Source organism: Misgurnus anguillicaudatus, chromosome 25, assembly GCF_027580225.2.
Source record: "Misgurnus anguillicaudatus chromosome 25, ASM2758022v2, whole genome shotgun sequence".
NCBI lineage: Eukaryota > Metazoa > Chordata > Actinopteri > Cypriniformes > Cobitidae > Misgurnus > Misgurnus anguillicaudatus.
In genome coordinates, this window is record NC_073361.2 from 540,381 (window position 1) to 567,378 (window position 26,998).

Sequence of the window (26,998 nt, forward strand, 5' to 3'; positions counted from 1 at the left end):
GGATGATTCGGATGGCTCAGGGGATGATTCGGATTACGGTGAACCAGAGGACTCTGGTAAATCAGACTCAGGTGAACTGGACGATTCATATGACTCAAACAATTCTGGTGTGACAGAATATGCATGAAGCTCAGGTTCGGACCATCTAGTCGGAGTAGAAAGTGCAGGAGACACAGGTCCGGACTTTCTAGTCGTGATAGTGGGTGTATCGGATGATTCAGATTCATGAGCTTGAGAATCCTCATATGAAATAGAAGATCAGAAAACAGACCACGCACACCACAAGGCCATGGCAATACACGAAGCACATAGTTCAAAGAACATACCTCTGATGTCGTGGAGACGACAGGAACAACTGGACTAGGGATCCCAGACGCCCTTACAGATATCATCTGGGTGTCCGCCAATCCAGACATCAGTGACTGGGTCCTGGTATGAACCGGAGAGGTAGGTGAGGCGACCATCTTGTGAACTGGCTCAGGCATGGCGGCCATCTTGACAATAGGAGTGGGTTTAATAACGGCAACTTGTCTGTTGCAAAAAGGATACTGATCCATCCAATGCAACAAATATATTTAATGGCTAATGTATGCATATAGGCCTATGCTGAGTTTCATTCATTTATGATCAGATTTGATCCAATTCTCGTGCAATACCTCCATGTCACGGTTATTATATTCTCTGCTATATTTGCTTTTTATTAATTAAATACATGCAATTAGTTGATGCAACATTTACTACATTTAAGATACAATTTATACAAAACAAAATTCACTTTAAAGAAAGGCTTTCTACAAAGCAAAACTTAATGAAAGTGGTTAAAATATATGCACATCTAACGATCCTATCATTTACTACAATTGTTTTTTGGCAAAAAAATGAGTCACCAGATCCACCCCCTCTTCTGCGCTCCGGGACCTCCCACTATACAAATTAACTCTTTCGACGCCATTGACAAGATATCTCGTCAATCAAGAGAAAACGCTTCCCTGCCAATGACAAGTATTTCCGGCTTTCCGCAAATTCCGCAACTTTTTAAACCCGGAAGTATTGCCCTATGGCAAGCGGCTGCATGTCCGTGTCTGTTTTAAAGATCGCTCTGAATGGGATCTCTATGAAAAGTCCGTCACAAAAATGGAATTATCTCTGCTTTTTGCTCAAAATGTGGTGTTTTTGCAGAAACCTACCCATATTCAAGAGCTGATTACAAAAGAACTACTGAAGGGAGGATGAAACTTTTTTTGTTGTTGTTTGAAAGCAGAGGGTCTGTTCTTTCATTTGGTATATTGTATTTTTATATATTTAAAGAAGAACATTTTCTGGAAGGCATTAACTTTTGTGAAAATCATGAAAAACGCTGTCGCTGGCTGGCAACTTTTAAAAAAAATGCTGCCACGAAAGAGTTGAGCACGTGATTAAACACTTTAAGGAAATTAAGCACTTGATAAGTCTGCACGTGATGCACACATCTTAAAGGGGACAGAGAATGAAAAACCATTTTTACCTTGTCTTTGTTGAATAATGGTAGTCTACCCGCATTCACAAACATACAAAAAGTTCTAGACATTCTAACCATCTCAGTCTCATAGAAATTCCTCTTTTAGAAATGTCAGCCAGAAAACAGCCCAATCTGAAAAACTGATGCTTATGACATCACAGGCATCTCCCTGCCCGTTCACTTTAAAATAATTGGCTACATTTTTAGAGTGGCAGCAAAGTCAGCCAATCAGTAATGAGATTGCAAGTTAAGCCAGTAGGGGGAGCCAAATAGGTGCAAAACCACTTGTTTAAAATCCCCCACCCTAATAGAGCTATCTGAGAGAGGTTTTTAGGAAGCTTCTAAGGCATTACAGACCCAAACAAAAACATTTTTGTCTACATGTCACATCACAGAACAAGGATAAATACTCCGTTCAATCATTCTATGTCACCCTTAAGGCCAATTGTCACAGGTTTCGGCCACAAACAAGCCCTGTTGATTGCGGCTGGCCTTGCTTAGCACATGCGTTCCCTTGCTCTCAATTAGGGATGGACATTTTCCAGTAATTTACTATTTGAATATTTAAGCTCATAAAGAATAAATATTCGAATATTTGTTTATTTAAATTATGGTAATTAAGACATGCGTCTTATGTATTTTTCATTTTGTCATAATTTCACAGAAGGCTTATAATTAGGAAATATCCACAACAAGCTAAACTTATATTCTGTATGTATATGTATGTATTTTTAAGTTGAAAACATTGTAATATATATATATATATATATATAATTCTTCTTAAAAAATATCCTACAGAAAAAAAGGCATTAAAACCCCATGCGGAGCGAAGTCTGAGTCAAACCCTTAGTTTCAAGTCGGTCGTTAGTATGAATTCATTACTGTTTGATCTTACATACATTATATTATACCAAATATTATACACTAACCCCAAATCTAAGCGAAGTTTGAGGACTTGACAAAGTAGGCTATCATCATTTAAACAGACTCAAAACACCAAATAAGAGCCCGGAGCAAACAAAAAAACACATCTACATAACCGACTGCTCAGTCGCCAAATATCTTTTCAGTTTAGTTTGACATGTATTTGTGAATAAAGAAAACCATATTTATCTTACCTGCTTCGGTGAAAGCCCGTTCTTCTGACTAGATACAATAATGCCGGTGCTGCGGAGAAAACTCTTCCTCGTGATGATGGTTATCCGATAAAAACAACGGACGGATTGAACAAGATTGAATATCTGTATGTCACAGGTTGGGGCGGACCACAGATATAGCAAGCCACGCCCCTTCCTAGTTTCCACCTCGAGGAGGTCCCAAAGCCACCCCAATGACCAGGCACACAGAGTATAAGTATAATAAAACTAAATCTTTATTAACTCATTCACCGCCAGCCTTTTTGAGAAAAGTTGCCCACCTGCATTTTTCTAATTTTAACCAAAGTTTCACAAAATTCCTTGCAGGAAAAATTATCTTCTATAAATATATAAACATACAAATGATATCAAATTAAAGAACACACCCTCTGCTTTCAAACAAACAATAAACAAACAAACAAAATGGGGAAAAAAACGTTTCATTATATATTTAATTTTTCCACTTAATTTAACCACGGAAATATGGATATTTCTCTTCAAAAATACAACATTTTGAGCAAAAAGCTTAAAAAATTGCGTTTTTGTAAAGGAATTTATGTTAGAGATCAGACTCAGAATGACTATCAAACATAAAGGCAGTTAAAATAAATCATTAAATCTTTTTAACCTTCGTTTTTGATAAATTCGGTTTGGGGCCATCTAGTGGATAAAAGCGGTATTACACTTTCACTTTGAAATTCGTCCAGAAAGGCATATTTATTAGTTAAATATTAACTCATAATTGACGAGATAACTCGTCAATGGCGGGGAATTAGTTAAATTATTTAAAATAGTATGGGAAAGGGGGAAAGTTAAAACAATGACTCCTTCGAGCCTCCAGGCGGAGCTTTCTCGTGGGGCGAGGGAAAGGGACTCCTTCAATTTAGCTTCTTGATCCCGTGGCGCCCTCCGCTTCTCCTGGAGGCAGAATTAAAAAGAGAGACACAGTCCATTATCTGTTCCGGTAGGGATTGACTACCTGGTTTTGCACGCTGCAGGGGTCAACAGGGGTGTTCCCGACCCTCTGGTGTCTGTTGCGTAACTGATGCTCTTCTCTCTCTCTCCCTTAAGGCTCTCTGCTGTGGTTCAGCCGACGAGGATGGTTCGACGTGGTGGGTTCCTCGCTCTACACAGAGGTAAGTATTTTACAGGCACTGGGACTTTAACTTTCTCCCTCAGGTTCAGAGCTGTAAGCAGAGGTAAGAATTTACACAGGTGACTGGGGCTTTAACATTCTCCCTCAGGTTCGGAGCTGTAAGCAGAGGTAAGAATTTACACAGGTGACTGGGACTTTAACTTTCTTGTTCCACACAATGGTTGTAACACACAACTTTCACTCTGGGGGCAGTGGAATTACAGAGCGATGTTCACCACAGTGTGTATTCGACTTACGGGCCTCCAGAAGGGCAGGGGTAACACACGGCCTACCTGAGGCTCCCTGTGTGTCGAAAGGACGGCGGGCTCCTCCTCCACTTATGGTTCCAGAGATACTGAGCCGGGGCGAACCTTTGAAGAGGCTCCACACACAAGAGTGGTTATTGCACACTGATAATAGCACAGAAACCCTTCGTTCAAGGAATACAACTCCCAGATGGTTTACTCACACTGGTTTGTAGGTATACTTCACCAATGCCCTCTTTCAGAGCCAGAATGGATCCGTCACTTAATGCTCAGGGGGTCCTATATGTATACTGCCCTAAGCCCACGCTCCTCTAGCCTCAACGGGCTGTAATCTCCTCACGACTCCTCTGGTTCGTAGTGGCTCCTGTCAACATAAGCACAGCACTCCTCTGCAAGCTTTAAGTGTACACCCGCACAATGAAGACAATGACTCACCCACGGCACTCCACACACTTTTCGTGAATTAAGGACTGAGCCAAAACTCGACCCGGCTCGTCGTGTGGTTGGTTGGGCGTTGTTCTTGGCGGAGGGGGAAAGGTGCATAAAGGATGGATGCCGGACCTCCTGTGCTTACTCCTGATTATACTCCTCGGCTCACCCACACTTCTCTCCACGGTGGGGCCACAAAGCTGCGTGCTAGACTCACAACACACGTCAGGTAATATACCCTCTTCAATACCACATACTACAGCGGGCAGTGTTACTCACGTGAACAGACAATATTCCACAATGCTGGCTTCCTACGTCGTCCTCTAATATTACTCTCCGGCACGCCCACGTTTTTCATTCCACTGTGGGGCCGCAACGCGGTGTGCTAGACTCACAACACAATTCAGGTGATATATCCTTCGTTCCACGCTACGTAGTATGATATATGCTGTTACTCACGTGCAATTGGCAATACTTCACGGCACTGCTGTCTTCCAGTACTACTTTCCGGCTCGCCCACGCCTCTCTCCACGGTGGGGCCGCACACTGAGTATTAAACTCACAACACACGTCAGGTAATGCAATACCCTTAATACTTTATGATAAACGTAACTGATTACTCACACACTATGGATGATGCTCGGCTGTTCTGGTTCCTGTTTAGCTTTTAGCAACCACTATGAAAAGCCATTATCAATGGAGCTCTGATATTACGATTCACCATAACAACAGCGCGCAAAATAGAGGTGCAAGTATACAGCAATCCTTCTCACATACAGAAATCCTTCTCACATAGTTTACCATTAAATAACATCATATTTGTCCCAAATCATTAACGGTTAGCAGTCTGCTAACGCATATTTTGGATCTTGAAATAGCCTCTAAGCTCACACTATTTAACGTGCATGTGCGGTGTACGATGCCTGCGAGTTGTCCTACGCGCGACGTCGCACATCGCTTTTCGCCCGGTGTGCTATCCCCTTGAAGCACCCGGCTAGCCTTTCAGGGTATGTGCAAGCAAATACAAAAATTTAAAGACAGTCAAGACTAATGTAAACCCTGCTTAGATAAGGATTTAAAGTTGGATATGAAGATGAAATTTGACGCATTTAGCTTCAGTGTTAAAACTGATAAAATAATTGCTGTCTGTGGTTCTATATGGCCTACAATGGGAATGATTTTTAAAAAATAATATGGGAGAAAAAAACTATAAATTAGTTCATTTTTGGAACTGTGAACTAATTCAAAATTGTGAAATATGAACTATGAACTGAACTAGTTCATTTTAAAATTTGTAAACTGAACTTTGAACTAGTTCATGTAGAAAGTGAACATTCCCAACACTGACAGCAACTACGGGCATATATTCACAAAAAAAAGAGTTGTTGAAAATGCTGTCTGAGTTATACGTTTAATTTTTCATCACTGTTAATATTAGAGGTAAATAAACTGAGGAATCAAAGTTATTGAACCTTAAATTCATTTTTATGCAGATACAATCCTATGGACAAAAATAACATGACAGCAGCTAAAAATGAAATTATGCATACAAGGCTATGGACCATAAAAATGTTTGACATTAAAACCTGTCCTGACCACTGTGCACAGCACTACCAACTACACCAGCGGCTCTGATGAATCAGCCACAGAGGCTGATATTAGTCACACAATGTATGTGGATGTAATAAAAATTCGGTAACACTTTATTATAATGTTCATTAATTAACATTAGTTAACTACATTAGTTAACATGAACTAATGATGAACTGCACTTGTGCAGCATTTATTAATCTTTATTAATGTTAATTTCAACAATTACTAATACTTTATTAAAATTTGGTTAACGTTAGTTAATGCACCGTGAACTAACATGAACAAACAATGAACAGCTTTATTTCTATTAACTAACATTAACAAAGATGAATAAATACTGTAACAAATGTATTGCTCATGGTTTGTTTATGTTAATTAATACATTAACTAATGTTAAATCATGAACATTATAATAAAGTGTTACCAAAAATTCTTTCTGGGTCTTAAAATCCTCTCCCAACATAAATGTAACTCTTTACAACTGTGTTGTGTGATTATCTGTTAGTTCAACTCTTTGTGGTGTGGTAATCAGTCACAGATTCCAGATCATAGAAGACATTGTCATAAAAAAGATTGTGTGTGTGCGAACAAAATACAATAGAAAATTGAGTGGATTTAATTGTTAATAATGCTTACACATGCACTATTTTTACTTGTTCTCACTGTTTCAAAGGCATTGTTTTCTTCTGACCTTAAACACTAAACAATTTGAACTTTATATCATTTCATTTACAATTTTCCAAGCAAAATCGTTGCACGACCAGTTTAATTCCTTGTGAAAATGAATAATTTTATATGTGATTATCCAAGAAGTAACTGAATAGAATATGTTTTTGTACTCAACGTAGTTGAGTCGTACTCAATAAAGTTTTAAAATTGGTTGGGTTGAGATGCTGGAAAAAAATTCGCAGCTTTTCTGTTCGTTTGAAAGTTATTAGGGGTGCCCGGAGCAATATGGCGGCGTTGTTGACGTATTTCCAGAACGGACTAAACCGCTAATGTCTCTATTGACCATGGATTGAAACAGCAGCAACTTCACAGCGCATGCGCGCTAGACTGCTGCTTGTGTTTCCTGTTCAGGCTCGACTCATGCGAAGAGATGGCGCTTCTCAGAGCGGGTTATGGATGTACTAAACTCTTAATTTATCACGTGAATTATCATATCTTATTAAACACATCAGTGATATCGTAATCAGATCTGTGTATGATTGTGTATGTTTGTAGGTTTAGCGTTTCTTCTCTTCACTCCGACGGCATTTTCTTTGGTGGACGATCTCGATGATACGTAAGACACTCTCAAATATTGTCTTTTATTTTTATGATGTGACCGATATTTGAAGATATACTGAAATATGTGCGGCTCATTGGAAAGACTCATAGTTTATTGTAATAAGATTAAATGAAAAAGAGCATTATTATCTGTATGGTTTTCAGCTTGATCCCTTCTGACAGCTGCATATTTATACTTGTAGAGAAGTGTTTCTCTTTGTGCATGGATTTTTATTAAGGTGTAATGGTGTGTCATTAGTTAATTGTTTGCTGCTGGTTATGTCTTACTTCATAAATACACGGTCTTCTTAAGTTATTCTTGAATGCATTATGACAGTGATACCCAATGTTTATACTTCTGTTCAGGAACTATTTTGGTTAAGGTTTGATCTAAACACTAAACTTACACTGAACTGCAATAACCTTCAGTTGTGTTTCTGCAAATGTTATAGCTTTGGGTTCTCAACCCTGTCTTGGAGAACCACATTTTATATAAATGCATCCCAGATTATGCACTATTCTGTGTGACTTTGTAGTTTAAATAGTGTAAGTATTTTATTCACATTAAAAATTCTATAACATGAGTGCAGTTTAGCTGCGTTCACACTGCAAAGTTTCGGGTTGACGACCGCTGATGTGAGTCTAGAATCAGAGATGTACTGCATCTGGAAATGTTCTGTACACACAAGAGATTACAGTTACAGCTCTTTATTTTATTTGCATGTGACCTGTAAGTATAGTGACCGACATTATATGTAAGATAGCATCTTCATTGTTAACAAAGAGTAACATTGTTGCTGCTTTGACAAAGATGTCTTTTTCAAACATAGACTGTAAAAATGTCTGTGATGTCACCCATAGGTTTGTGAAGAGAGCTTTTTTGAAGCCAATAGCTGGCGGGGCTTGCTGTCGCAATCTTGACTTCACGTCACCGTGCATCACTTGCGGATAAATGAAAATGGATAAAGAGGTGGGACGCGTGTAAAGCTGAAGTGGCTGGTTGCTGAAACCATGCCTGCCTAGCTCGATGGTAGTGATAGCAGTGGCAGTTAACCCGTCACTCAAGTGGCCACACCCTTAATTATACAGAACTTTAAAGCTTAATATAATTTATACTACGGGTCTATTTTATTATTAATGCTAGTATTATTAATGCTAGTATTAATGCTTGAATCTGATTGGCCGATGAACGTTCTGAGGTGTGCAATTATTTTCTGGGAAACGCACGGCGAGCGTAGTTCCGGGGAGCTCTCTTGACCGCATTACAGTTCCATATCAGTTTGCATAGTAAACTGTAATAAAAAACAACAACAACATGACGGATGGTTTTCCAAAGCAATAACAGCGCTGTTTAGAGACGTACAGAGGTAGCCTCATTCACACAATGTCTCTCTCTCTCTCTCTCTCTCTCTCTCTCTCTCTCTCTCTCTCTCTTTCTTTCTTTCTCTCTGTGTCTTTGTCGCTCTCACTCTCTTTCTAATAACTGCATTAAAATGCTATCAACGGCTCAAGCCTCCGTTGCCAGCTTTAAAATTACGATTTGAAACGAGGAAAAGAGTCGTTGGATGAGACGCGGAAGAAATAGTCCTACTCAAAATAGCCATTTCAGTACCAAAAAAAAAACCCAGGTCGAATCCCTTTAAATATATCATGTGATTGATGTCTTGAGGTGTGGTAACAGTATTATAGGTGGAATAATTGACTCCGGGTCGTTGAATTATTGAAAAATAATGCACACCCGAGGTAGCCTGGCTAACACCAGACTGGGAAACACATGCTCATTGTCTCGTAATTGAGGCGTGGTTTACGAATGCCCAGAGACGTTTTTTTGGGTGCTACGAATGTCTATCAAATGCATCCGTACGTAGCTCATAGCCAATCGTTTCAATTATACCAGATGGACGTATGTAGCGCGACAAAAATTCAAACGTAAACAACTTTTATCGGGTACATGTGCACACAGCTGAAAGCTATGCAACTAAACTGGTAGCTGTATTGATATTGAAAAGCAACACAACTCAGTGGCACTGTGAAAACCACAGTAGGTAGGCTACAGGCATAATGACAATATAATGTTTATAAATACCACTTACCATTTATAAGTTAAATGGACTTTGTTGACGACGATGCCTAGCAGGTTGGTCCTATAAAACTCTGTGGCTATCATGTCTTGCCATATCCAAACATCCTTCTTGGATATGAAATTGTTTAATGCCAAAAGTTGCTCTTTTTAAAAATAACCTTGCGTTCAAAACTACTTAGAAGGTTGCATTGAAAAGTAACTTCGCGTCTGCTGCTGTGTTGGATAAACAAAACTGCTTCAGTGTGTCGCATAGCCGTCGTCATTGTCTTGCTGCCCCCTCCCCGTTCTGTGATTGGTTTCTTATTTTAGGGGGACAAATAGATGGTTTCCATGCTGGACTTGCAGCATGAATAAAGTTGCGCGCAAGGCAGCATGGGGAAACCCAGGCTACATCCGAGGTGTAACGTGCATTATTTTTCTAATAATTCAACGGCCTGTCGTCAATTATTCCTTACTTAAACTGATGAGTTATTAAAAATTCACCCCCCTCACAGTTGTTATGGAAGCTAAAATTAGCTATAAAGACCAAAAACACTTTTTGTACCAGGCTGTAAACACATTTATTTTTGCTGTAAAGTTGGATATTTGGGGGTCTATGGGAATTGACTCCCTTTTGGAGCCAGCCTCTAGCGGCCAGCCGATGAATTGCAGTTTAAAGGACAAGTTCAGTATTTTACACTTAAAGCCCCGTTTTCAGATTGTTTATGATGAAATGGAACGGGTTTGACTGAAATTTCGACATATGCGGCTGTCCCGAGAATTTTTGGGTGATCTTTGTTTCACCTCTACAATGGTTGTATAGGTGCACAGGAACAATCCTTCCTAAAATGCATTAAACTTTCACGTCTTTGTAAATGAAATTTTAAAGCAACACTATGTAGTTTCCATGTAAAAATGACTTACAGCTCCCCCATGTGGTTGAAAAGCGCAACAGTGCCTGGTATCAGACACTCTTTTGCAGGCAGGGGAGGGGCGGGGCTGTGTTTCCTACCCTCCACCGCCACTTTCAGAGTGTGTTTGTAGCAGCTAGGAGGCTGCTTAGGTTGCAGCAACAGTACAATTTGTCCAGTTAAAGGTTGTTCTATCACTGAAATAATTTTAAAGACATTATTTAAAGGTAAAAAAAACTACATAGTGTTGCTTTAATGCATTTTATGAAGGATTGTTCCTGTGCACTTATAAACCCATTCTAGAGATCAACTTTTTCTGACTTTGTTGTAAAAGCTTTAGGTTAGTTTAAGAAATTCTTTAGTAAAGAAATCACATTCTTGTGCTGTAATCACTACAAAATGTCTCCATGCATTCTGAAGATATCATTTGGCCAGGACTTGTAAACTCTAATCTGAGTTACTGAGCACAATGTTTTACATCTTTTCTGACTTCTAGCGTGAACACTAGGGCTGGGTATCGATTCAGATGTTCCAGATCGATTAAATTTTGATTCACAAGCTATCAAATCGATTCCATTCCGGTTCTCGGGTCGGTTTTATACTCGATTCTCGATTCAACTCAATGAATATGGATTTAATACAAATACTATATTAATAAAAAAACAGTGAACATAAGTTTACAAGTGGTTAATTAATAAAAAGAAATTAAAAGCCACAACACTATTGTTGTCGTCTTGCTTGCGAAATCTAAAATGCTTCCATACCTCTTACTTTTTAAGTGAAGGTGGCATCAACGTCGATGAAGTATCTAAAACCGCCATTTTAAGCACTGAATGAAAGAATGACAGGCTTTTTGGTAACAACGTGCAAGGCAAAAAAGAGGATGACATCTAGTGAAGAAGACTAGTCATTTGATTAATGTTAATCTTACGTTCCATGTTTGCAGAAAAAATATGAAAAAAAATTGATTCTGCTCTTTGAGAATCGATTCTGAATCAACCACGTAAAAAAAACAGATTAATCGAAAAAAAAAAATTTTGCCCAGCCCTAGTGAACACACAGTGTACAGCGCTATCTTTGGGCTTTCATTGAAAAGAACTAATGCAGCTGATCTGCCGACTCTGACATAATCGTTAGTTCGCTGCAGTTTAAACCAATAATTTCTCCCGTTCCCGTTAAAACGAAAGCAGAGGGACTCGCCTGCAGTCTCCACAGACCACCACTCAAAGTAATCAGGACAGAAGCAGTGGAAAGTGGACAAAAGAGACGGATTTAGAGAGCTGATATGCACCTGAAATAGGATAGAAAGGTGGGGGAGGTGCAGCAACAGGGGAGTGTGACCGGATGCGCAGTAGACGTAATCGCCGGAGCATTGTATTAATATAATTGTATTTAAATTTCACAGTCGTGCCTGTGCGACCTTTAATAAAATGTACTCACATAGGCAAGAAAAATACTCGCATTTTGCTATTTACTATTTACTCACAGTCTTGAGCCCTGCTTTTAGTAGCTGGTGTAAGAAATTAAGAAACCAGCAATTGCTGCTTTGACAAAACTGTTTGTTTCAAATCAGTATGCCAGTTATGTAAAGGAATTCATTTAAGCACAGTCACAATATTTCTCGTCGAGGTGAAATGCTGTCTCGCCATATCAGCAAGTTGCAACCGACTATTTCCTACATATTTTGAAGTGAAATTATAATGAATGAGCAAAATAGAGGGTGTGGATTACACATATTGTTAGTTCAAGTCATCGAACTGACGTCATCAGAGGCTCACCATTTCAGAGTAAAAGTTCATTTTCGAATCTTGATTAAAGATTACGAAAACCATTTTTTTTTGTGGATTAACTTGCATCAAAGCCAATCCTCCCTATACGCATAGTACACAAGCTGTGTAGGGCCCCAAACTTCTATGGGGCCCCCAGAAGTCTAGGATCAGCTCTTATTCACATTAATCAACACAAATCTAATAATTTGCGCTCACAACGTAAGTAGAGTCAGTTTTGATTTCATGTGGACATTAAAACCGGGTTTTAAACACATTTTGATACTTTACAGGAACTGCTGGTTCTTTTAGCTCATGCAAATTCAATATACTGTGTGTGTTTTCTCTCTTTTTATTTTAGGTTTAAAGACAAGAGAATGGATAACATTTGGCTGGTGGATGTGAGTGTCCTTTTATACAACCATGCACACAATGAATGGGGAGAGGTAGAAGGGGATGTTAATCTAACGTTAATCATAATGGATTAAGCAGTTTGTTAGAGTTAGTGTGAATGTTTGTTTGAATGTCAGACCATCTTAAGTTTCTGTGATGTGTTGTAGTTTTATGCACCATGGTGCGGTTATTGCAAGAAACTGGAGCCGGTGTGGCAGGAGGTAGGAGCTGAGCTAACACGTTCCGGGTCACCTGTCCGAGTGGGCAAAATGGATGCCACTGCCTATTCAGGTAATATTATTTTTGTTTACAAACCTCACATTTTCTATGCATTCTATTATTCCAAAGCAGATTACATTTTTTATATACTTATATAAAAAGTATTTAGTATATTTAGTAAGTATATAAATATATAAAAAACATATGTCATTGTAGGAATGTATATTTATATGTAATAATTATGTCATTGCAAAAGTCAAGGGGTTTAGATTTGATATGTAAGCATTTCATGAAATAAATACTCTAGAAAAAGAAAGAGTCTTTAAAGAACTTGTGCAAGGAGTGCAAATCACAGTATGTACATTACATTCATAACAGCACTTGAAGTCTTGCGTGTAAAATGAGTCTACACACACACGTCTATGGCTTACATAAACATTGTTTCTGGTATCACTCTGATAAAGGCAGGGCTCGAAAGTGCGACCAATTTGGCGCCCTAATTTCTCAATGGTGCACCTTAAAAAAATATTAGGTTGCAGCCATTAGACGGATTAAAAGTCTCTACAACTCTGTCTGAAAGTCTCCCATTGGTTAAACAACAAGCACACATTATAATCCATGTCGTGGTATAACCCAATCAGAGAAAGTGAAGGGCGGACCCCTCCCTTTTATTGGCCGTGAACCAGTGAAACCAGTGAAAAAAGTTGGTCTCGAGCCCTGAAAGAGGACCTACCGGTAGTAACATTTATGGAACGGGATCTTTACTGCATTTGTGTGAATTCATGCACAGATTCCTTAAAATTTTGGCAGTGCCAATGAACCAAAATCAAACGATCTGTCAAAAGGGCTCAGCAAATTGCCCAAATATAAAGTCACACTTTTGCGATGTGCATGCAATGCGACACGCTCTTTTTCCAGGCTTGCTGATGCCACAGTGATGGTATATTTGAACTTTTCAGAAGGCCACGACTGCACCGCAGGTCATGTGACAAGGTCATCCTTTACCTACTAACATAGTATCATTTAAACGTCATAACATTCTGTATCAACTCAAGATGGAGAAAGAGCTGATCATCGCTGTACAAGGATAGCCAGAGCTGTATGATTTGTTAAGCAGCTATTGTTTTGACACAAATAGTAAAAACAATGCTTAAGGACACATGTCATATACATGCTAGCTCTAATGTAAACAGTTTTACTGCAGACTATTTATCCCCCATATGAAAGGTTGAAGGCAAAGGTATGAATAGCATATAGAAACAAATGGCCAAACTAATATGTCAGAATAACATGTATTATTAAAACTGTCTTTAGTAACTTCATAATTCTTCTAGTTAATGCTAGCAAAGACCATGTCTCTGTTTAAACTGATTATTATGTAGAAATCTGTTGACTATGAAACAATTACATAAGTGTAAAGGAATTTAAATAAATTGGTAATGAAGACAGAATTGTCTTAACCCTGCAATAATTGCATTTTTGTTAAGGAATTTTGTTAGAGATCAGATTCAGAACGATGATCCAAACATAAACAGAGTTTAAATGTTGTTAAATTAGTTTTTGCTTCAGTTTTTATAAATTAGGTAAGAGTTGAATTACAGATTGCATTAAATAATAAACAACTCATCAATGGCAGGGAAAGAGTTAATATATTTAACATTTTGTTTAAAAAAAACTCAAAATAAATTATTAAGTGAATTAATCTTTGTCACAGACAAGAGATGAGGATTAATCACCTTAGTTTTAAATATAACAGGTGAGAGTAGCAAGCAGCTTTGTAACCTGAACTTTTTTTGTATTAATGTATTAAAATAATAGTCCAGTAACCAGCTTGACACTAAAACAGGTAGTACTAATGGATACTTCTTTCTTAAGTATGGGCTCTAACATTTATTTATGTACTTTAACTGGAGTAAAAAAGTGTAGCCAGTACCTTAACGTTTACCAGAGTACTTTTAAACATGAGTATCTTTACTTCTACTTTAGGGGCTGTTTATACCTTGTATTAAAATGTATACCTGGTATTAAGATTTTTTTTCATGGATCGGATCACAAGTGGATGAGAGAGACACATCCACGTTTACACCTGGTATTTTAATCCACGTCTTTTGTCCACTTTCGACCGCGTCTGTCCTTATTACTTTGAGGCTACCTCTGAATGTGGTCAAAAGTGGACAAGCTCAAAACGTTTAGCGTTATCCACTTGTGAACAAAACATATCTAAATACCAAGTGTAAACAGCCTCTTAGTAAAGGATGTGTGTACTTTTCCCATCTCTGCTTAATATCACATAACAATGAATTCAATACACACTGTGCTGCAATAACATGTGCGTAACATTTTATATATATATATACACACATACACACACACTCACCGGCCACTTTATTAGATACACCTGTCCAACTACTCATTAACGCAAATTTCTAATCCGCCAATCACATGGCAGCAACTCAATGCATTTAGGCATGTTGACATGGTCAAGACGATCTGCTGCAGTTCAAATCGAGCGTCAGAATGGGGAAGAAAGGTGATTTAAGTGACTTTGAACGTGGCATGGTTGTTGGTGCCAGACAGGCTGATCTGAGTATGATCTATTGGGATTTTCATGCACAACCATCTCTAGGGTTCACAGAGAATGGTCCAAAAAAGATAAAATATCCAGTGAGCAGCAGTTTTGTGGGCACAAATGCCTTCCTGATGCCAGAGGTCAGAGGAGAATGGCCAGACTGGTTCAAGCTGATAGAACGGCAACAATAACTCAAATAACCACTTGTTACAACCGAAGTATGCAGAAGAGCATCTCTGAACGCACAACACGTTGAATCTTGTGCTGGATGGGCTACAGCAGTAAATGACCACACTGGGTGCTATTCCTGACAGCTAAGAACAGGAAACTGAGGCTACAATTCACCCAGGCTCACCAAAATTGAACAATATAAGATTGGAAAAACGTTGCCTGGCTTGATGAGTCTCGATTTTTGCTGCGACATTCAGATGGTAGGGTCAGAATTTGGCGTCAACAACATGAAAGCATGGATCCACCCAGTCATGTATCAATGGTTCAGGCTGGTGGTGGTGTTCTGGTGTGGGGGATATTTTATTGGCACACTTTGGGCCCATTAGTTCCAATTGAGCATCGTGTCAACACCACAACCTTCCTGAGTATTGTTGCTGACCATTTATGACCATAGTGTACCCATCTTCTGATGGCTACTTCCGGCAGGATAAATTATCTCAGACTGGCTTCTTGAACATGACAATGAGTCATTGTACTCAAATGGCCTCCACAGTCACCAGATCTCAATCCAGTAGAGCACCTTTGGGATGTGTTGGAACGGGAGATTCGCATCATGGATGTGCAGCCGACAAATCTGCAGCAACTGCAAGATGCTATAATGTGAATATGGACCAAAATCTCTGAGGAATGTTTCCAGTACCTTGTTGAATCTATGCCACGAAGGATTAAGGCAGTTCTGAAGGCAAAAGGGGGTCCAACCCGGTACTAGTAAGGTGTTCCTAATGTGGCTGGTGAGTGTGTGTGTATATATATATATATATATATTAGTGATGGAAATTTTCGTTCATTTAGGTGACTGGTTCATTTTCAGTTCGTTCACCAAAATGATTCGTTCAGACTCGTTCACTGATTCGTTCAGTGACCATTTCTTAATTTTACATAAATACGCCAATAGGTGGCGAAGATGTGTGTCATTATGTTTTATAAGACAATAAAATACTTTTTGCAAAAACTCATTAGTTTTTAATAAAGCTCAAATTGTGAAATACTAAGCATAATTGTATCAAGCTACAGAATATAGTAAGATACACGTACATTTATAGTAGGGTTGTCCGATAGACGATAGTATTGTGTATCGATGATCTTTAGACATATCGCCAATGGGAGGCTTTCATGGCGATAGTCATGACGATAGTTGGCGAATGGTTATTATTATCATCATAGTTTTACATTAATATCCACATTGCATGCTTTTCCTCGCATGAGGGTTTGTGGGATTCGCTTTACGCGGAGAGCTTGTAAAAAGAGAATTCCTTCTTGCACGTACCTGCACTTAATGCGCGCGTCTTGGACTCCTCCTAGCAAATCCATCGTGTCATGAACAGCTGCGTTTCTCTCTGTCTCACGTGCACGCGCTCTCGCATCTGTCCGAAGTCTAAACATAAACTAAAGTAGTAATCGTTATGTCTTTGTTCTGTTTGATGTGTTTCATGCGAGCTGAGGCAAACTTTACTTTTTGTTTAAAATATGACCCACTGCATATTGGTGCCTCACACTCTCGCGTACGTGCAGAGAGAGTTGCGCTCTGTCCGAAGTCAGATCACTAATCCTGTTTATGATATGCATTATAATGAGTTGTAGCAACACGTCCCTCGTGTTTAAAATATGATTGTGTTTAAAATATGATTGCGTTCCGCTGGACCAAGGTGTTTAAAAAGGCACCTCTGAGAGCACCACTGCTTGACACGTGTAGCTTTCTGCAACAGCACCTAACAAATGCATTGAATTGTTTGTATGTGCGCTCACGTGTGTGTGTGTGTGTGTGCGCGCGCAGATGCATGTTTTTACAGTTAAGTATTCATGGTTAGGGTTTTAATGACGCGCTCACATTAATGGCATCAGTTTTAAGAAGGTTGCGGTCATGACGGCGTTGCTCTTGTTCTTTTTTTGTCCACCAATCAAGTGAGTTGTTATAATGAGTAAAAAATTAACAAAAACGAGTAAACTACTGCCTCACGATCCCCCCCCCCCACCCCCGATACTATCGTGTATCGCCGATCTCACAGGCTGACGATAGGACGATCTCAAAATGGGGCGTATCGCCCAACACTAATTTATAGTACATCTAATCTGGATTTGTTGTAAATAAAGACTCCCGTGCATGCCTCCTCTGGTTCAGTCAGTCATCAGATCCTCGTTCACGAATCATATAATTTCGGTCATGTCGTTTAAGACTTCGTTCAGACGCAGATGACTGATTTAAGTTCAGTGAAAGGGTGGATTAAACTATATAGATATATAAAACTATATTAAACAGAAATACCAAATTTTTCAACAGTAATTACCTTGATTATCATTTTTATTAAAGGTAAATAGTCCGCCTAAACATGGTTACTATAACTTTACTTAAATAAAACCACATGATTATTTCACAATATTGTTTACGTTGCACTAGCTTTCTATACGATCTCTCTCATTCATTAGTTTGTAACTTGTACCAGTCATTCAGTTTGTTTAAAAACGCGATCTCTCTCTCGTTCGTTCAGACTCAAAACAGCGGCTCGGTCAGTGAAGGGCGTATTCATTCAGTACGTTGAGCCAATCATATGGGTCAATGGATGGCATGAACGAGAACGATTCGTTCACCTAAAAGATTCGTTCAAAAAGAACGATTCGTTCACGAACGTAACATCACTAATATATATATTATTAGCAGTTGCTCAAATAAAGCCAAGAAACACATACTAAACATTTGTTCACAAAAAAAGAGTACTGGATTTTACAGAGTTGAGAATTTGCGGCAAAAAGATGTAAAAAAAACATTTTATCCATTTTTTCCATTAAACAATTTATTGATTTAATTTTTGTAAGACACTTTTTGTTGTGTAAAGGCATTATGCAAGGGAGTGTCAATGGGCATGAATATTGATGTGATTTACACCTGAGGATATTGAGACCCAACCCCCTAATGACTCATCTATCAATGACTATGTTTACATGTACACTAATAATACGATTATTTCCAATGATCAGAGTAAGGACTTAACATCTTCACTCCTGTTTACATGCAGTTTTTATATTCTGATTATTATGTAATGATTGTGCTTATTATCACACATAGCCCAATACAGAACACAAATGATGAACTCTGTCCACTGTTAATTTAAGTTAAATGACAGACACGTTCTTATGGATGTATTTTGTTATTTGGTTTGGTGATGAAGACAGAAATATTATTACAGTCCCTATAACAGTTTTATATGCTTCTGTGGCATAATTTGTGCTGTTTGTAGCAACAGCAGATAACAAGCATTTTAGCCCTCCCCCCAACTGCCTTTGAGGTGGGTGCCCTACATTGGGACTGGATTTTGATATAAGCCCGAACCGAGGTTCATGACTAAAATTGTAACAATACCACTCCATGCTTACAGACTCACGTTAAAACAGTTCCATATAGTCTCACACAATCTGTTATATAAAACTTAATTCAAAAAAGATGACCAGACGTTTAGGCATAGCACCATCTAGCCGAATATAGTTAAATCATATTACTATATACAACTTAATCAAAGTAAAGGCAATGATTAGAGGTTATGACTCAATATCCTGATGGCCCACATATAAACATGAATGCATAACAACTTAGTTAGAGGTAGAACTTAACTATGTATTAATTAATTAAATCAAAGATTTATAGTGACAAAGGATATCGTAATTCTTTATAGTAACTTAGAAGAGTCAATAATACAGAGCAAATTAGAATGAATGCAAACGTAACAATTTATTAATCAGGTAGGAAAAACATAATTCAGAAGCCAATTTACAATCCAATTCAAATATGAAACAATCAAACAAAAAACCATTGCATACCTGGAAAGATGAAGATCTGGTTAAAGATTCCTTAAAATAAAAATACATGATGCTGTGCATTTCTAAATATAGAAAATACAGCTGAACTATTGGTTGCTGTGAACACAGGGCCGTTGAATACAGTGGGTGATTGATTGGTTTATGCCTAAGAGGGGAAGTGTCTATCAACACTAAGTGAAGTTTGCTTTATGTGTTTTTACATTTTTACATTGAATAATGTTGTTATATTAATAACCCAGATTGTACCACTTCATATGACACCAAACAAGACCAGTTTCAGATACTTTGTGTATGTAGCATTCAATATACAGATTGTCCTGAGAGAATGAGAAGTGTCCTGTGAAGTCAGCCATTTGGTGCTGGTCTTACAAATATCTTTTGTCAGGGTTTGGCACCGCTTTACAGAATGCATGAAATAGCTTTAGACCTTTAGAGCTTCAGTTTAGAGAAATTTCTCTAATGAAAAAACATGTCTGTTGAGATGTCTGCTTATGCTTGATCTTTTTTTGCAGATCAGCTGAAAATGCTGATAGTAGCATTTTTATTATTGCCAATTTATTTAACATTGGTTTGTATATTCTTGTATCGCACAGGTGTTGCCTCAGAGTTTGGTGTGCGAGGATACCCCACAATAAAACTGTAAGTCTTTCTCTATTATGTTATTTACTGTGCATCCCTGTCTCTCTGACATGGATAATGAAATCAAAGTAGCATAAACAAAACATGTCAGCAGTGCGCTACAGATAATCAAATATATTAATGATGTGCTTTTCTGTGCTTGTCTTTTTTTGACAAAATGTTTTAAATACTCACTGTTATGTGTTATAGCAGAGCTCCCAAAATTTCTATCCCAATGTCCCAGGGCTATTATGCCTTGTAGTGGGTAGGGTTGTGCCGATAGACGATATCATCGTCCATCGTGATGGTTGACTGACATCACGATGGAGAGACCCCATCGTGATGCCACGCCCCCTCCCCACTCCGCTGCGAGTGGACATACACTTACTCTCTTCTATATAGACTATAGTTAACCTAATATCTTTGCGTGAATTGCTCTATAAATTAAATAGAAAATATAACTAATGCATATATGCTATTTTAAATACTGTAGTCTATGCCTGAGACGTGACGTGTGTTAGTCTGTGAAAATATCCTGTCAGGCATTTGATCTTGACTAGGGATGGGCACGGATATTCGAATATTCGAATGGCAATAATAATTCGAATTTAAAAAATGCTATTCGAATGTTTGTTTGTTTTTAATGTGCCACCAAAGGGTAACAACTTATTTAATGCTTTTTCACTTCATCTATACTGTCTTTTACAGACTTAAATGTAAAATATACATGAACATTAATTTGTATGTATTTCTGATTGTTTGGCAATGCAGATTGCAGACGAATTTAAGTTTTTCCTTTTATCTCCGGGTTTGTCCGCGCCGCGCCGTATTTGGCTACTGGCTCAGTGAGGGCTCACGTGTTATTAAACGTGCTTCTCCGCCGCCAGAATCAACACATCTTGAGAGATTTGTAAGCTTTCTGTTATAAAGTCTACTTTATTTTGTTAATAAGGAGACAGACACGGAGAACGATATGAAACGGAGAACATTTATTATATGCGGTGCTCTTTTGAAAATGAACCGGATAACTGCACATGGCAGTTTAAAGCAAAGCATTATTGTATCTAGTCAGAAGAACGGGCTTTCACCGAAGCAGGTATGATAAATACGGTTTTCTTTATTCACAAATACATGTCAAACTAAACTGAGAAGATATTTATATGGCGACTGAGCAGTCGGTTATGTAGATGTGTTTTTTCATTTGCTCCGGGCTCTTGGTGTTTTGAGTCTGTTTAAATGATGATAGCCTACTTTGTCAAGTCCTCAAACTTTAAACTTCGCAAGTCCTCAAACTTCGCTTAGATTTGGGGTTAGTGTATAATATTTGGTATAATATAATGTATGTAAGATCAAACAGTAATGAATTAATACTAACGACCGACTTGAAACTAAGGATTTGACTAGACTTCGCTCCGCATTAAGTTTTAACGCATTTTTTTCTGTAGGATATTTTTTAAAAGAATTTAAAATATATATAAATAAAATATATTTTTTTACAATGTTTTCAACTTAAAAATACATACATACATATATATATATATATATATATATATATATATATATATATATATATATATATATATATATATATATATATATATATATATATATATATATATATATATATATACATACAGAATATAAGTTTAGCTTGTTGTGGATATTTCCTAATTAAGCCTTCTGTGAAATTATGACAAAATGAAAAATACAAAACACGCATGTCTTAATTAACATAATTTAAATAAACGAATATTCGTTCTTTAAGAGCTTAAATATTCGAAAAATAAGATATTAAAAGTAATAGTAAATTACTGGTAAGTGTAAGTTACTGGAAAATGCCCATCCCTCATCTTGACATTGCTAGAATCTTGTCTTTTTACATGTTGTACATTTATCTTAAAATAATTAATTTTGTACAAGAAAACAGCCCATATTAATCATTTATTAGTAGCCTATTGTAGTGTCTCGGGAGATCGTGCTCATTGTTACATTGAGGCTATACTGCACTGAAGCGGCAGATTAGGATATAAACCCAGAATTCAGCGAACGTCAAGAACAAGGAAACGGGAACAACACTTCGACCGAAACGCGGGATTTACATACACAGACCATGTTTAAATTTCGATGTGTTTGGCCCTGTTCACTTTGTCTAGTTTTAATAAGCTGCGGATTGAAGTGCTGGCTGCTCCCCGCGGTGCTGAAGACCCGCTCTCTGACGGAGTACTGGTGGCACATAATGCACAGATATTTACATGCAAAATTTGGAAAGCGCGGAGGAGTCGTTGGGTTAGTAAAATAACGAAATTATAGCTTTTAAATAGAAAAAAATATTTATGTAAAGAGATTAAAAAGTGCTTAAAAGTGCACAACTCTTCTTCAGTGGATTAAAGCTACTTTTTCCCCTTATGTGCAACCTATAGGAAAGAGACAATAGTTGGGATAGTAAAATAACAAAATTATAGATTTTAAGTACAGAATAGTATTTATGTAAAATATATATTAAAATAAAAAGTGCACAACTCTTCTTAAGTGGAAGTAATAAAGTAAAATAACGAATAATAATTATATAATAACGAATAATAACGAAAAATTAAAATACCCCCCCACCTAATGATATCATCGTCCATTGCGATGGTTTACGTAACCATCGTCAACTGCCAATTTATGGGGACATCGCTTAACCCTAGTAGTGGGGCTACCAAAATCTGTCTCTGCCCTGCCCGTCGGGCTGTCTTAGGGAGGAAAAATATATTTGAATGCTTTTGCATTCTCTTAAAGATTTGGTTGGGTAATTATGTTGTATATTATGTGTGCGCGCTCGCTTTTTAGTTTCACTTTCAATTCACGATTGCTAAAACTGTACAGGGAGTACACATTACTGATTTGTCAGTGATGAACTGGATCTGTTGCCCACAAATTCCTCCCAACGTCATCCTCTCAGTCATTACTATACTCAAGTAGGAAGTGAAATCTCCCACCGCAAGCTTAAATGTGCTATAAATTGCATAAGAGTTTTAGCAAGTTATGTTCAGAAGCACACATTAAGAAACTTACATACAGAGAGTTTCATTTCCGACAACATGCACACATTCTCTCTCTCTCTCTCTCTCTCTCTCTCTCTCTCTCTAATGTCTTTACCGGACAGATATGCACAAAACAAGCTTGGCATGTATTCTAGTAAAAACAATTATTTATATCTTGAAGTGAACATAATCAGTTAAAAATTCAGATATGTGAAGTTAGGCCATGTGGCTCCGTGCAGAACTTTCTCTTAAATTGACAGTAGCCCCTATTTTCTGATCTAAAAATGATCCAAACTGTAGGTTTTGTCACCCATTGAAACCACTATTAGATTGTGAGTAGGTTCAGTGCGGAGAAGAGCAGGGAACAGTTGGCAAAAACAACAACAAAAATAGCAGAGCAAACAATGTGGCCCTTGGCTTTGTATTGTTGGTAAAATTTGACTTGCGGTTGAAAATTAATTAAGGAACCCTGTGCTATGCCCTTAACATCAAGTGGTATTTTCTTATCCGTGACTTCAGTTAATATCTCAAGTTTAAGAAATTTTGATGATTGTAATTTGATTCGTTTAAATGACTATTATTTGTGTTTTGTCTCAAAATTCTACATTAAAATAATGTCCTTTTATTCTGGCTACTTGCATTCATTTCGGGCTACCAAAAACTGAAGAGTGCCTGCCTAAAGGCCTACCATGGAATTTGAAGTTTTGCGAGCCCTCACATTATACATTTTGTGGATGAGACAAAACCTTAGTATGAAGATGGAGTAAAGCTCCTCTGTTCATCTGTGGTTTAATTTTTGATGCTGGGCTATACAGTAGCATCAGGGGAGTTGAGGGTGTTGTTGAAAACCACCTCAGGGGTAATTTCCTGCCTAATGAGGGAAGTGTATTATTATATGTTTTATTTTGATATAGTGGTTACTTACAGCAAATTAATTCAGAGGTTTGACATTTAGCAGAAAAAACTATGTTTTGGAAATAGAGATTTGAGTAAACAAAATGTCTGTCTTGTTTTTCATGGACTGGTTGAGACTCATACATAGAGCAATCATTGTATCATGCATGAATTATCAGTGGACCTCATGCTCTTTAGAGACAAATGAAATACGCTTGTGTACTCCAGTAACCGTAGCAAATACTTTTAGGGTGTTTCAATATACAGCTGTTAAACTGCAAATAAAGCAATGTTCTGGGGATTATTACATCATTCATGTAAGGGTAGGTAGTAGATACATATTGCAATATGCACGCTTGGGAATTGCTTGCAGTATATTGGTCTGTTCTTGGGATCATGATTTATTTAGACCCATTCTGAGATGCATCTTTACTGGGCGTGATTGTTATGATGATAATGCATTACATGGGGAAATGTAAAAGTAAATGAGTAAATATAAACATGTTAAAATTGCTATGTAATGAACAGCAACAAACAAATATAGCTTTACACACAGTATGTAAACTGCTGTGAAAATAGTGTGCTAATGCATTTAAAACGTATGCTGATGGACACAAGCAAATGTACAATTTCCATTTTTGTATATTCAGAGATAGTTACTTTTATCTTTTGATGTCAATGTGATTTTTCAGTTATGGTTGTGACATCAGTTGATAGCTTCTTAATTTCTTTTAGATCTTTTTCAGTATGATATTTTGCACTCTCTCTTTCTCAGGCTGAAGGGGGAGCTCGCCTATAATTACAAGGGCCCAAGAACCAAAGATGACATCATTGAGTTTGCCAACCGGGTGTCAGGGTGAGAAGTTTAATTCTGCTTTACTGTTTAACCTACATTAAAGCTACATTTTATGTTCTCTTGAATGTGTGTGCAATTTTAAATTGTTCAAGAAAAATATAGTAGTATCGGATCGGTATTGGCCGTTATTTTTTGCATCAGTATTGGCTTGGTAATAAAAAAGTGCTGATTCTCTAGTGAGTATAACACAACATGGCATATTAAAGGACAAGACTTAAAGTGTGGGATAAAGAGACTGAGCAATAGAAATCTTTCAAGAACAATGAACAGATGGTGCAGTGCTTACAGGTTCCAAATCAAATCACTTTATTGTCACATCACCAATAGCACATGTGTAAGTGATGAGTGAATGTCTTGTGTGCGTGCTCCAGACAGTGCAGAATACAACATGACAAACTGTACAAATAGTCCTGGGCGATAATTCGATAACGATAATTTTACAGATATAAACTTGTACAATAAAACAATAAGGACAGTTCGATAAGTGATCAATAATGTTTACGCACTGTGCGTAATGTTGCGCAAGCACTTCTGGATGCGGCACGCGCTCTTGGTTTACCATGGGGATTACAATCAGAGTGTCAGTTAGACTTGAAGGAGTGGAAGATGAGGCAAGTTATTCATTTATTAGTAGAGCCCATGATTTTCGCGATGCGGATAACGCGGACGGAATCACGGAATCCAAATGCGCGGAAACATTTTCTTGTGTGTAATGTTGGACGCGCAAACAGGGTTCGTCAAACACAGCAGACACAATAGGTGCAGTACAGTGTACTTTCATTCAGCGTCCGCCTTGCGCACGCACACATCCGCACAACTTTACAAGTATATTTACAGGACATTCACAAATTCAGGAAACTTAGGAAAAACAGCAGATCCACCACTGCTGTGAATATAGTGTATGCGTGTGCGCTCCAACAGCAACGTGACGCTCTTGACAAACATTTATCAGCGTGTATAGCTCGTATATGTATAACACACGCATGATCACTGAACTAAGTTTTCTTTTTTGTTTAAGTGAACATAAACAGCTGGATGTTACTCAGTATATTAAAACTTAAAGCAGTCTGTCTTAGGTCTTAAAGTGACAGTAGCCTGCTGCTTTCTGTGTCAGAAATGTGTTGATTTCATAACAAATATAGGCTATTTACATTTAATACAGATGCCTGAACATTAAAACAAGATTTAAGTATTTTCATTTGTCGTGTTCTGAATAAAAAGTAGTTTAAAACAATTATTAACTGTCTGGTTTTTACAATTTTCATTCAGCCTTTAAATTTGCCTTTAAATTTGACAGGAATAAAGATTTGTTATTTATCATGATAATTATTGATATCGATTGATATGGAAAGCATTTTCTCGATAATTTTTTTGGGTCATATCGCCCAGCCCTATGTACAAATCACACTTTTACTTAATATACAATATACACAGAACACAATGTACTCATGAAGTGAAGAGTGGGTGTTCACAAAGGCAAGATGTACACTTGGTATACATTAAATACTGTGCAGTTATTGGTGTATGATGTTGTCCTGAATCCTTTATGTATTTGTGGGTGCAGTTAACAATCCTATTTAGTGTGTATGGCAGAAATAAAGTGGGGATGTGACCAAGTGTCCTTGAGCAAGACACCTAACCCCAGCTGCTCCCCACAAGTTGGATGGCGCCTTGCATGGCTGTCACCGCCGTCGATGTACGAATGTGTGAGTAAATGGGTGAATGTGAGGTAACTTGTAAAGCACTTTGGATCGCCAAATGTCTGTTAAAAGCGCTATATAAATGCAGTCCATTTACCATGTAAGATCCTCAGTGATGTGTACGCCCGGGAACTTGAAGCTGTTGAACCGTTCCACAGGTGTTACATCTATGGTGATGGGGGTGTGTTATTTATCCTGTCTTCTGAAATCCACCACCAGCCCCTTGGTCTTGTTGATGTTGAGGGGCTCTCAAGACACCAGTGTGTCAGAGCGCTCCTCCTCTCTGTAGGCCGTCTCATTATTGTCGTAATGAGGCCTTCCACCGTTATGTCATCAGCAAATTTGACGATGACATTAGAGATGTGTGTTGCTACAGAGTCATGTGTGTACAGAAGAGGGCTAAGAACACATCACTGAGGAGCACCTGTGTTGAGAGTCAGTGAGAAGCTAAGGGGCCAGTCACACCAAAAGCGCTTTAAACGCTTGCAAACGCAAGGCACGATCTGCCTTTTTTTAAAAAAGAGCAGTGCGACGCGGCTTTTTTATATTGCTAAGCAACCACCGAGTCAGCTGCCTTGTCAATCAAATATTGAAGCGTGAGCGCTCTTTTGCAGTTAACT

The 26,998-nt window shown here is 37.9% G+C and overlaps 1 protein-coding gene across 3 annotated transcripts in view; it reads left to right on the forward strand.

The window, feature by feature from the left end:
* Nucleotides 1–26,998, forward strand: part of tmx3b (thioredoxin related transmembrane protein 3b) — an 81,584-nt gene that overhangs the window by 20,063 nt on the left and 34,523 nt on the right. For 2 of the 3 annotated variants that reach the window (XM_073863973.1, XM_073863972.1), the window contains exons 2-5: nt 12,427–12,466; nt 12,626–12,749; nt 19,881–19,926; nt 24,598–24,678. In XM_073863973.1, coding sequence (XP_073720074.1) covers nt 12,443–12,466; nt 12,626–12,749; nt 19,881–19,926; nt 24,598–24,678 — 275 coding nt within the window. In that variant the 5' untranslated portion in view covers nt 12,427–12,442. Of the gene's footprint in view, nt 1–7,060; nt 7,185–7,281; nt 7,343–12,426; nt 12,467–12,625; nt 12,750–19,880; nt 19,927–24,597; nt 24,679–26,998 lie in introns of those variants that run through there. The other variant, XM_073863971.1, reaches the window with a different exon arrangement.